The sequence below is a fragment of the Chelonoidis abingdonii genome, chromosome 6 (assembly GCF_003597395.2).
Source record: "Chelonoidis abingdonii isolate Lonesome George chromosome 6, CheloAbing_2.0, whole genome shotgun sequence".
NCBI classification, from domain to species: Eukaryota; Metazoa; Chordata; order Testudines; family Testudinidae; genus Chelonoidis; species Chelonoidis abingdonii.
Genome location: NC_133774.1, coordinates 131,318,030 through 131,331,250, shown reverse-complemented (window position 1 = coordinate 131,331,250; position 13,221 = coordinate 131,318,030). Strand labels below are relative to the sequence as shown.

At 42.0% G+C, this 13,221-nt stretch overlaps 1 protein-coding gene across 10 annotated transcripts in view; it reads right to left on the bottom strand.

The window, feature by feature from the left end:
* Positions 1–13,221, bottom strand: part of PIGG (phosphatidylinositol glycan anchor biosynthesis class G (EMM blood group)) — a 136,461-nt gene that overhangs the window by 88,484 nt on the left and 34,756 nt on the right. For 9 of the 10 annotated variants that reach the window (XR_012656174.1, XM_075067410.1, XM_075067408.1 and 6 more), the window contains one exon: positions 3,253–3,470. Coding sequence is in view for 8 of the 10 variants with exons in the window: in XM_075067410.1 (XP_074923511.1) it covers positions 3,253–3,470 (218 nt within the window). In the remaining 2 variants the exon portion in view is untranslated. The remainder of the gene's footprint in view (positions 1–3,252; positions 3,471–13,221) is intronic. The other variant, XR_012656175.1, reaches the window with a different exon arrangement.

Below are 13,221 nucleotides of genomic sequence, written 5' to 3'. Positions count from 1 at the left end.
TGGAGACAGGCAGATATGACCACTCAGTTCCAGGAGGTTGACATGTTGCATGGTCTCTTGTAATAACCAGTTTCCCTGGGCTGTGAGAGTATCCAGATGCGCTCCCCACCCTCACAGGGAGGCATCTATCATTATGATGACCACTGAGGAAAGATGTGCAAATGGGACTCCTGCACAAATGTGACAGTCTTTCCACCAACTGAAGGATTCCTTTACTTAGGTGGGTATGGAAGGTATAGCATATTTAAACTGTGTCTGTTTGGTGACTAGACAGTCCTGAGCCACCCTTGAGTAGCTTTGGAGTCTTGTGTGGTCTATGCTAAAGGTACCAGCTGTCACATGCCCCAACAACTGAAGACAGTTCTTGACCAGGGCGCTGAGCTGGATAGCATGGGTTACGTTAGAAAGGGCCACAAACCTATGCAGTGGAAGGGAGGTTCTTGCAGTGTTACTGAACTGAGAGGAGCTCCTATGAATTCTAAGTTTTGACCTTCTAAGAGGTCAAAGTGGATTTTTGAATGTTCAGTTGTAGGCCCAATTTGAGGAAGAGGTCTACGGCTTTGGAATTTGCCCATGAAGTTAGCTCCAGGGAGCGGCCCTTCAGCAGTCAATCATCTAGGTAAGGGAACACTAAAAAAATACCTTTCCTGCAGAGCTGTGCTGCTACTACTGACATGACCTTTGAAAAGACCCTCAGGGCAGGTAACAGGACGAAAGGGAACACCTCGTACTGAAAGTGGTTCGAACCAACAGCAAAACGTACAAATCATTTGTAAAATGAGTGGGTTGCAATGTGGAAATATGCATTCTGAATGTCAAGAGCCGAGAATAAATCCCCTTGATCTAATGATGGAATTACCGCAGCAATGTCTACATTTTTAATTTTTGTACCTTCATATAAAAGTGTTGAATAGCCTCAAATCTAAGATAGGTCTCCAACCACCATTCATTTTTGGTACCAGGAAGTACCTTGAATAAAATCCCTTTTCTCTGTGCTGCATGGGAACTGGTCCTATAGCACCCAGGCATAGGAGACAGTTATTTCTTGGCAAAGCAAACTCTCATGAGAGAGGTCCCTGAAGAGCAACAGGGAAAGTGAGTTGGTCTGCGGAAGAGTAGTAAAACAGATGGTGTACCCTATGGAGATGATCTCCAAAACCCATTTTTCTGTGGTGACTGACTCCCAAGCCCACGTGAAAGGGTAAAGGCAGTTGCCAATGTGATGAAGGCAGGTGAACTGGTGCAGCTCGTAAGGATGAGGAGGCTAATTCAGACCCTCAATTAGCCCATCAAAATTGCTGATTGGAGGTGATAGGCCAAAGATTGGGAGGTGGATGGTTTCCATCTCTGCCTCTTCTGATGGGGTTCATACAACCTCTGGGAGGTTAGGAATTGGGCAGGACAGAATCTTTGAGTTGTCTGGGACTTGCTACACCTTCTCTTGTAGGCAGGTGAATAGATCCCCAGAGAATGTAAAGTAACCCTGGAGTCCATGCCAACCTCCTCAAGAGAGATCTGCAAGGAGTCAGCAATTCCCTTAACCAGATCATGAAACTGTTTAAAATCATCCACCAAGGATGGAAGGAGGAGGCATAAGTGCTTCATCCGGAAATGAAGGGGAGAAGTTGACCAGAAGAAAGACCTCTTCATCGGCTCTAGCTTCCTGCTTCTCAAAGGTTTCTTCGAGGATCAGGTCTTCTAGAGGGGTCATCTGATGAAGGCTGCTTATCTCTACAACAGGTGGTGCTTGAAGTTGAAAAACTGCTGGCATGGGCTGTCCAAGGGTCCAGCTAAGGCCAAGAAGATGGTGCAAAAGGCACATGAGACTCTGGCAGATATCTTGTGTGAGTGGTGATTGGCTCAGAGACTTCTGGAAAGGTGCCTCTATAGGGGTGAGGAGGAGAGTCCTGGACCAATATTTGGGAAACCAAGGCAAGATCTTCATCAGAATCCTTTTCCTCAAACTCTCTATGGAATGGTGAAGCCCCAGGAGAAATTTAAGACGAAACCGCTGGTACAAGGTGAATTTACAGCTCTCTCAATGCCCTAAATAATGAAAGTATGTCAGAGCCAAGAGCAGAGAATCAGGAATCTCAGACACAGCCAGGTCTTGCAGAAAACAAAACTCCTGCAGTACAGAATGTGCTGTCAGTACAGAGCCAGTTGTCTGCACCAAAGTAGTAGCGGCTGCGGGAGCTGACAGCACCATGAGCCTCAGCCGGTCTGGGAGAAGTGTGGTTGTAGCCTGAGTGAGCTTCTTTGGTACCAAGGAAGCAGAGGAAGAGCTCTTCTTGCCACCTCAGTCCGCTGACAGCACCGATGGATCTCTCCAGGTGCAAGGCTTTGCCATCTTTCTGTCAAATGGTGCCCTTGGTACCTGAGGAACCAGCAGCCTCGTGAGTACCGGACTGGAGAACAGATAGTGCTGATGGAGCTCAAGACACTGACAACCTCTGCTTTTTAGAACTAGATTCCTTGCCTGATCAACTTGGGTTACAGTCTTTGGAAGACTTATGAGAGGAGTCTTGGGTTTTTCTCTTAGATGTCCTTGCAGAGTGTGGCTCAGAGAGTTGAGAAAGCAGAGTTGCTCAGAGACTGGTATATGGACTGTGAGGGGGAAAGTGGGTCCCTTGGCCTGGGTTAGAAGCTGTATGGAGGGCACTGAGCTCCTTGCAGGAAGCACTCCTTTCCCAGGATTACACCTTTAAGCACAAAGAATAAATGTTCCTACATCTGAGAATTTGACCCTAATTGCTGAAATGTGAACTTTACATCATCATTAGGCACAAACAGAACGTTGGCATAGCTGCTCTTTTCTTTTTATATAGAGCAGCTCTGTTCATGAAGCAATATTGGCTACTGGATATAAGAGCAGTTACAGTTGGAGCACATCTGCACACTTACTATGAATATCAAAGCATAGAAAGCATAAACCAAAGAGATTATACCAAAAGCTTCTTAACACTTATCCCATAAAATAATTTTGATGTGTTAAAAAGTTATACTTCATCTTTTAATGGGAAAGAGTTAACATTGTGAAACAGTTCCCATTTCTGACAGTAATCATTACTAAGACCATACTATGTAATCAAAAGAGTAAATTGAACGTTTCTGCTCTTAGCAGCTTCATAACAAGATGTGAATTCACAAGAACATAAATTGGGAAGTGACCTCCTGGGACATCAAGTCCACTGTCCCCTAGCACAGCCAATGCCATTATATAACCTCCTTCCTAAACTTATCAATTCATACCTCCAGGACTATCACAGTCCCCACCATCATTGAATACATGTCGTATTGTGTCACTTGCTTGCTTAGTGAAGAACTCAGGATCTTCAGAGCCTCTAAATATTGCTTAAGGACCTTTTTGCCAAGGTTTAAGAGGACTTCTGAATTATTTCCCTCTAGGTAGAGCTTGATCCAATTCCCATGGGATTTTTCTGCTATCTTAAAATGCTCAAATCCAGGATCTAGTAAGAAAGGAACAGATAAAAGAATCGGTAAGTAAATTAGTAATTATCAGAGTCCTGATTATATTTTTACACTTCCCAGGAAAACCTTGCTTCAGGACCTAAAACAATTGTAATTTCACACCGAGAAAGATATAAAACCTAAATAGGTAATCAAGTCTATAATGAGGTAATTACTCCAGAATAAGACTGATTAATCCCCAAACAATGAAACAGTAAAGCCCTCAAAGTTGAAAATAAGTAAACCTACTAAAAACGAAAAATCTATAAAAAATTAGAAGAACTTTCCAAACTGACACTCACTTATATATTTAAGTCCTGTCAGAACCCATATGTTCTCCATTAGGATCACTAGTTATCCATAATCAATATAGGCCAAGCTGGATATCATCTGTTGGTGGTTCTCTAGAGGGAACATCAGTTCTTTCCTTCAACTTGTGTGGGAAAAGCACCAGGAATTTGTATATAATGTGATATGAACTATTTTATTTTAGTTTTAAACAATAACACTGCCAACAATGCCTTTTCTGATTTAAAGTGTGAAGTTTTCCATATTTGTCTCACTGTCCAATGAGACACGGCTTGTTTTCTGGGTTCTATCCAACATATAACATACGCTATTGATGGTAAACAATGAGTTTGTTAGACCTTAACCAGTGGATAAGCATAAAGCATACAGGTCAAGCCAGTCTCTCATTCAGAAGTGAACATAGGTACCGTGAGACTAATATTAGACTGCATCCCTGAAAAGAAATCCTTTTAAAATGTCCACCCGGAAACACTGCAAGTGGCCTGATTTATCAGATTACCTACCAGCTGAGAATCAAGTCCCTTTCAAGACAGATTCCCAAAACCCTAGACTTCTAAAAATCTTGGTACTGTATGTTTGCAAGTTCCCAAGGTTCTCTACTGGAATTAATCCCTTTTAAAGGTTATAATTTCACAGAAAAGTCCTGTTTCTTAGGAGCACACTATTAAGGAAGCTACAATAGCAGAAAGTGACAAAGAGTTCTGAGGCACCTTATAGACTAACAGACGTATTGGAGCATGAGCTTTCGTGGGTGAATACCCACTTCGTCAGATGTATTCACCCACAAAAGCTTATGCTCCAATACATCTGTTAGTCTATAAAGTGCCACAGGACTCTGTCGCTTTTAACAGATCCAGACTAACACGGCTACCCTTCTCATACAATAGCCTAGATATTTCCAAGATATGGAGACTTCAGCCTGATTGTCAAGCCTTTTAAATCTGAGTCCGTGAAAAGTGAAGGGATTATGATCAGATAGTCCGACCTTGTGCGCGACACAAGCCATAGAATTTCACTAAATGGCTCCTGCACCCAATCCATCACTTCTTGCTGAGCTAGGGCACATCTTTTGGAGAGAGATTTCATCTGGATTTAAAGACTTCAAGTGACAGAAGCCACCACATCCCTAGGTAAATTGCTCCAATAGTTCTTTACCTTATTTTAGTCTAAATTTTCTTAGCTTCAGCTTCCAGCACTGAATCTTATGTCTGCCTAATAAATTAAAGAACCCTCTATCAAGTCTTCTACTCACATAGGTACTTGCAATCTGTAGTCAAGTCGTCTCCTAAGTGTCGCTTGGATAAACTAAATAAGCTAAACTTCTTTAGACTCTTAGCTAGTGTCAATCGAATTTCTAGTATCAAGAAAAACAAATTTCAGTAAATCAAAGTTTTGAAAGGAACAACTTGAGAAACACCCCCCCCCCCCAAAAATTGTTTTAGGGGTGGTTTTCAGAATCACTGGCCTTGCTCAAGCAATGGCCATGAAAACATGCATTTTCAAGGCCTTACAGAGTTAATGTACCCTCGGGAAAGGAAGTGGCTTTATCAGGCAAGTACCAACATCTTCTGCAGAATCTAAGTTTTCATTTTAAAAATGAAGTTTCTAACGCTTACGGTTGCAAACATAAGTTTCCAAATGTGAACTGTGAATTGAGGAACTGTAACCCTCCCCAGTCTGCACACATAGCTGGTGCTCCTGCTCCTGCTGGTTTGTCAAGCTGCAGAAGTGAAAACTGCTGCTATTCAGAAACTTCTAAGCAAAGGTAAAACTGACTGCAAATCTAGGAGCAGTAACAAAGGCAAGAGCGGAGTGAAAGACTCAAACTGAAGCTGTGGGAAAAATCCTATCAGAGAAACTGCCACCTCAATCAGCACCTAGAAATCTCAGGAACAAGGAGGGTGGCAGAGATGCACCTACACATCTGCCAAGCTGTTGAAGGAAAATAATGTACCTTCTCCCTTCAAGAAGTCAGAGGGTGTTGCTTCAGGGGTGCCACTCACTAATTAGTGAAAGTCTGATATGAAAGATGGAGGCCTCAAACATTTTGGTAGGAAACTATGCACACTCTCCCTTCCAACAGCCTGCAGAAGATTGTTTCTCAACTGGTCATTGTCTCTGGACAGTGGCCATCCCATATTTTCTATCAGTGCCCATGGCCAGCAACGTGTTGGAAAACCCTGGCCATGCCCCCTTTAATTCCTGAATCCACAGATTTGCTGTGTAACCTTGAGCAAGTCACTTAATCTGTGCTTCAAAACCCCATCTATAAAATGGGGTGATCCTCCATTCCCTGTCTTGTCCTTTTGGTTTGTAAGCATTTGGGCCTGGAGCTATTTGGGACACACTGTTGGAACCTCTAGACACTGTTGTAAAACATAAAGTGAAGTAAAAACAGGAAGAGTAAAAAGTTAATACTTTTCTTATTTCTGTTATGCTTTCAGAGTATTTATAATATAAAGTTGATTTACAATAAATTCAGTGCAGGGTGAGTAGCACACAAGGAAAATACATCTTAGCCATTCACGGGGAGGTCTGAATTGTGTGGCAAGACAATTTTTTCCACACTGCCCAGTAACACCTTACTCTTCAGGCTGTTAAGTGTATGGTTTTTCAAGCTCCCTGTAGTTTCTTCTCTTCAAACAGACTGTGCTTTTAAGCCTAACAGTAGCTATTTCAAACCATAATTTAAAATAAAACAGAGCTGAACTACCTACCAATATTGCAAACGCTAAGGTGACTGAAAGAAGAAATATCTGATATTTGCAAAGACAAAATGGACTTTCCCAGAGAGAATGGGAGATCCGTTATTCCAAGACTCATCTTCCTCGGTGCTCTCGGGAAGATCTGAGACGCAGAAGATAACTGCTAGTTTTTCAATTATGGAAACTCATTTACCCTCTGTAAACATCTGAATAAGAGTTTTAGTACTCTCCCCCCAAGACTGTAGTGCCACCATCTTTACCTCTGTATTTTAACCAACTCCCTACAAATTCAGTTTTTCTCCACACTCTAGGATGGAAAGCATCTAGTTTATGCAGTTACATCAAATTTTGTTCCAAGAAAGTTACAGACACAATATGGTGTCAAGGAAACATCCACTGAATATTTCAGTTGAGATAAGCAGAAGGATTTGTTGCAATTATAGTAAATGAATAAGGGCTCCTCTAGACAAACAATTTGTGCACTGCAACCTGGAGTGCAAATCCATTCCCTGCTAGCCTGCCGTAAACCAGCTGTCCACATGGTCCCTGCTACCAAGCACTAAAGTTGCCTAGTACCCTTGGATATGTTCCCATTTCAAAGCAGAGTTCCTGTAAAGTTTGCAGTGATGACTGTCAGACTTGAAGGTATTTTCCTTGCCCCCAGGACTCTCACCAACTACCTTCTAAAGTAGCCTCCAACAGTTGTGAAATTAAGAATTCCATCCATGAATTTTTGGTGCATAATTTTCTATTACTACAGATGATTTCAGCTAAATTTATTCTAGCAGTTACAATTTAAACCAGTACTTCCAGCACAAAAATTGAAGTTGCTGGCATCAAAGGACTTTTCTACTCTGAAGAGTGACTGGGTAAACACGGCACTCACTCACTCGGGCCCATCTGCTCCTTGTATATATTCACTTACAGCTGCTTACTTCAGGGACAGGGATTCTTTGCTTTTTTTAATACAACTTTTTACTCCCATTAGTCTGGCAGAGCTGCAGCTAGAAGTGTGAGCTAAATTCTTTTTCTTCTGCAGCAACAAAACTCTTTAGGGAGTTTGTCAGTTACAGCTGTGCAATCCTATTGAAGATAATGTTGCACACATGTAACTGACTGCCATCATTCAGCCTGCAGAATCTTTTGAGGAATAAGGCATGAGAACAGAAGGGCCCAGATTCAATTTGCATGACTGGCTGAACTTAGAAACTTTACTTAATACTGAATCTTGAATGACAAATGGAACATCAGAATGCCTTTTTACAGTCATTTTTCAGTGTAGACTGAGACTTCATATTGCCATCCAAAATCCCCTTATTGTTGTGATCGCTGTCAGCCATTTTATTATGTGATCACTGTACAGCCACTTCTGCCCTGAAACAAATCTCCATTTATATACATTGCCTGGTTTGAGACTTAATATTACAAAGGTATTAAACTTTTCCTCTGCTAATTTTTCCTTCTGCGTTTCGCAGATTGGGGTCTGTGACCCCTGGGGGTCCACAGGCCCTGCTGATCAACTCCTCCCACTCCTTCCCAGGACCTCCTGAACAGCTGTTCCCTGGCATGCAGGAGGCACTGGGAGGGAGAGGGAGGAACGGGGACAGGGCATGCTCGGGGGAAGGGGCAGAATCATGTCCGGGGCCGCTAGCCCCACTGCTCAACTCCTCCCCCTCCTTCCCAGCACCTCCTGCATGCTGGCATGGGGGGAGGGAAGAGACAGGGAAGAGGAGGGGTAGGGGTGGGGACTCGGGAGAAGAGGTGGAGTGGGGCCAGGGTCCACGGCTGAGCGGAAGGCTTGGAAGTCCACGGCAAATTTTTAAATCAAAATGGGGGTCCTTGGGTTACTAAAGTTTGAGAACCACTGACTTATGGATTAGTTAAGTGTGAGGCTTGGCAAGATACCTAAATGTTGTAACCACAGCTACGTCTTTCATATCAGCCTGTCTAGTATACATGATCAGTCTGAACCTGAACTCATTTCTGGCTGCTGGAAAGAAGAAGAAACTTTCTCTTTCCTCCTTATGAACCCAGAGGAGTGCTGACTGCTCCAAGTACTCCTTACTTTACCTTTCACCCTAAGCCTTCTAGATGCAGAAAGAAGATGGGAAAAGAACAGAGTAAAGGTGACCAAGGGTCCAAGTACCTACATGTAATGAGGAAAAGACTCCATTCTATTCCTTCACCCGCCACCTTCTTCGGAACCTCCTCTCTCCCTCCACTGAATCTCTGCCCACACCATTCCAGCATCAGCAGGAAATTGATGTGATTCTTCACAGTTTCTCTGTAGCCCAAATGTGTCTTATCAGCAATGACACGAACCAGAGTCTAGTTATTTTACTTTGTTGCTTCCTGGCAGAGCTTAGAGCAGAAGCAGAGGCACTGGAGGCACTTCCAGATGCCAAACATAACACTTCACTGGTTTGCATATGTATATTTATCTACATAAGCAGAAGAGCTAGGACCCTTTTTTTTAAAACAAAAAATCTGGAGAAATTGATCAGTCTGATCCCCTGGCTTGTCAGGGAGAGCATCGCACTCACTGCCTGCAAATGAACTTTCCAAGTCAAGTATTACACCATTTTACAGGACTGTAGATCTAAGATGCTATTTTATTCTGTTTATGGGGTACTTTATATAGAAAGCATGTTTTCCTTTGTAATCTTATTTGGACACTACTATATAGCACCTCAATATGCTAGATAGGTATTTAAATTTGTAAATAAAAAATATAGCTGAGAAATAGCATATGGTCACATAAAATTATAATCTAACAAATACAAGGATAGCATGAAGTTACCTTCACTCCAAATTTGCTAACTTATGCCTGTGACGTTTCATACCTCGGGAGAACACCTAGCACCCCCATGTTCATCCTTATAATATAAAATTGTGTCATATCTAATGTAAAGTTTGTCATGTTGGGTGTTTTCAGAAAGCTCATGATGTACTGAGCATTGTTATTATGGTAATGTTATAGTAAAGTTTTTATAGTAATGTTATAGGTTGTAATTTCATGTATACAGTTATGAGGCTGAAAATGTGTCCAAGCCCAGGCAAAAACTCTCCAAGAGCAGAGGCGCAGTTCACACCTCATCAGGGCATGTATAGGACAAACCCAGCCCAGCCTCACAGGAACAAAGGACACTGGCCTAGGCAACAACAAAGGATTTGCTGGACTCCTGAGTGAGTCACACCCCTTCCCTTGGTCAGTTTGGGACTGTAATGAGGTAATGCTCACCTGACTCTGAGGGGGGGGGGGGGCAAAGCCAAGAGGGAAGAACGAACATGATAAAAGGAAGAGACGTTTGCCATGCTCTTCCTCTCTCTTCCACCTCCATCTACAGACACCACCACCAAGCGACTAAAGCGCTGATCAAAGGGGAGAGCCTGGCTGAAGGGCAACCAACCAGCCTGTGGTGAGAAGCATCTAAGTTTGTACGGGCATTGAAAGTGTTAAGATCAGCTTAGAATGTGTTTTGCTTTTATTTCATTTGACCACATCTGACTTGTTATGCTTTGACTTACCATCACTTAAAGTTTATCTTTGTAGTTAATAAATCTTTTTGGTTTGAAGCATGTCAGACTCCCATTGGGATAACAAGCCTAGTACATATCAATTTCTTTGTTAAATTGACACATTCATATAAACTTGCAGTGCCCACTGGGCACTGCAAACACTTGGAAGGTGGTAAGGTGATAGGGAATAGCCAGTATGGATTTGTAAAGAACAAATCATGTCAACCAATCTGATAGCTTTCTTTGATAGGATAACGAGCCTTGTGGATAAGGGAGAAGCAGTGGATGTGCCATACCTAGACTTTAGTAAGGCATTTGATACGGTCTCGCATGATATTCTTATCGATAAACTAGGCAAATACAATTTAGATGGGGCTACTACAAGGTGGGTGCATAACTGGCTGAATAATGTACTCAAGAGTGTATTAATTGGTCCCAATTCCTGCTGGAAATGTATATACAAGTGGGTTCCGACCGGGGATCTGTGTTGGTGACGCAGCTCTGTGCTAATCATATCTTCATCAACGACTTAGATTGTTGGCATTTAAAAGTACGGCTTATTTACTGGTTGCGGACTTGATACAAACTGTAGGATTGCACTGCCTTTGGGTTAGGCCAGGGTCAAATTCAAAAATGTCTGGACATAATTGGATGTTAATGGTCTGAGGTAAACCGGATGAAGTTCATAGAAGACAATGCCAAAGTGCTCCACTTAGGAAGAAACAATCACTTTCCAGCATACAGCTTGGAAAGGAGACTGTCTAGGAAGAGTATGGCATGCATAGAGATCTAGGGGTCATAGTGGAACCACAAGCTAAATATGACGTCATCCAGTGTTGATACTTGGTTGCATAAAAAAGGCAAACGGTGATTCTGGGATGCATTACAGGTGTGTTTTAATACAAGAACGAGAGTTTCTTCCGCTCTACTCTGCACGCTGTTAGGCCTCAACTGGAGTAGTGTGTTCCAGTTCTGGGCACTGCATCTCAAGAAAGATGTGGAGAATGGAGAGGCGTCCGATGAGAGAGCAACAAGAATGAATTAAAGCCTGGTTCAACATGACCTATGAGGAAGGCTGGAAAGAATGGGTTTTGTTTAGTGTGAAAGAGAAACGCATAGAGGGGACATATAGCGTTTTAGTATCTAAGAGGTGTCATCAGGAGGGGAGGGAGGAACTTGTTCACCTTAGCCTCTAAGGATTAGAACAAGGAAGCAGTGGACTTAACTGCAGCAAGGGAGATTTTAGGGTTTTGGACATTATAGTGAAAATAGTTTTAACTGTCAGTGGTAGTTAACATCTGAATAAATTGCCTAGGGAGGTTGTGGAATCTCCATCTCTGGAGATATTTAAGAGTAGGTTAGATAAATGTCTATCAGGAATGGTCTAGACAGTATTTGGTCCTGTCATGAGGGGAGGGGACTGGACTCGATGACCTCTCGAGGTCCCTTCCAGTCCTGGAGTCTAAGAATCTATAACTGGACACTGCAAGACGGAGGTTCCTAGGTTTGCGTCTGGGACCAGACACATTGGCTAGTGACATTCGGTTGCACAATCCAAGGAGCAGCTTACATGCTGGAGGCTGTGCGTGAACAGCCCAGGAATGGGGAGTCTCACAGCAGAGCAAGGTAAGGATGGCTCCCAAAGTCAAGGACTGGAATGACCTAGCACATCACCAGTCCAGCCAACACCAGAGGAGAACGTCACAATGCTTAAGAGCAATATTGTTTATATTTTTGCACTGGATTTTTTTAACATCAATATTAATTCTCCATCCTTGTTATTCCAAATACATTTATTTTTAAAAACAGTTGAATCTAACCACAATTTGACAGCTGCAAATAATCCAGTTCTAAGAAAGCTATATAAGAAACTAATATATAGGTTAATGTCCTTGTGGCTCTGTAACTCCTACCTTCTCAAGCAAAGAGAGAAGAAAATGCTTAAATTCAATGGCATTAGTAACAGCACTATGGTGGACATATCTGGATCATGGAGACTTAAGAATTCTGGTTGGATTTTATTCCTGACTGCTATATAGTGGATTGGATACAGCAGATTTACAAGAAAAAAATGATTATCAAACATAAGACAATTCGTTCATTTCAGTTTTTTGAGGTAGTTCAAACATTTACATTTGCCATTTTGGTATGGTTATAACCTCAAAAGACACTGGGTTTGCTTTTCTTCAGATGAAATTATTTTTTCCACGTCACTTAATCACTTATCTTTTAAGTCCTCCTGCTGAATTCAGTTTGTTGTAGATCACTGAGCATGTCAAGTTCTATTTTACTAGATTTTGTAACATGCACTCCCAATGTGCAGCTTATGCTGTCTCAATGTCTTGCAGATCCCCTGGTTAAGAGCAGGATTCAAGCAATAGATAGCTCTTATAAACGTGGCTGTAATTATGCATGTTAATTCAGAATTATGTACTTCCATTCACACACACCATACAAGTTCCCTAAGACATTTCATTTTCTGACAGTAGGAAGATTGCTCTCCTAGAGTAACTGAAGTAACATTACGTAATGCATTTGTATTTCCACTGAAACATCGAGGACTGCAAAAAATAATATAAAACAAGATTTTGACCAAACTCCATAAGATAATTATATAAGACTATTTTATGGCATAAATCATAGGAAAGAGTTTCAAAGTCTTATTTAACTTAAAAAGGGGGAGGATTAATCCAGGGAAAGGCAACCTATAGGCACACATGCCTAAGGTGGCACACGAGCTGATTTTCAGTGGCACTCACACTGCCCGGGTCCTGGTCACCAGTCCGGGGGTCTCTGCATTTTAATTTAATTTTAAATGAAGCTTCTTAAACATTTTTGAAACCTTATTTACTTTACATACAACAATAGTTTAGTTATATATTATAGACTTATAGAAAGAGACCTTCTAAAAACATTAACATGTATTACTGGCACACGAAACTTTAAATCAGAGTGAATAAATGAAGACTCAGCACGCTACTTCTGAAAGGTTGCCAACCTCTGGATTAATCTTTAGCTCTCATTTTTTCCCCACTCTCTCCACCCTGAGCCTCCTTTCTCATCATGCATCATGAATTTTCCTGGATAAAGCTAGAATTATCTGTCCCCCAAGGAAGTTCACAAGCAGTCAGTTGGGAGGGAAGGGCTGACAGCTGGGCCTCATTAAAGACACAAGCCTTTTAGCCTCTGAGTTGAAGAAGAGGCCTTTTGATTCAGG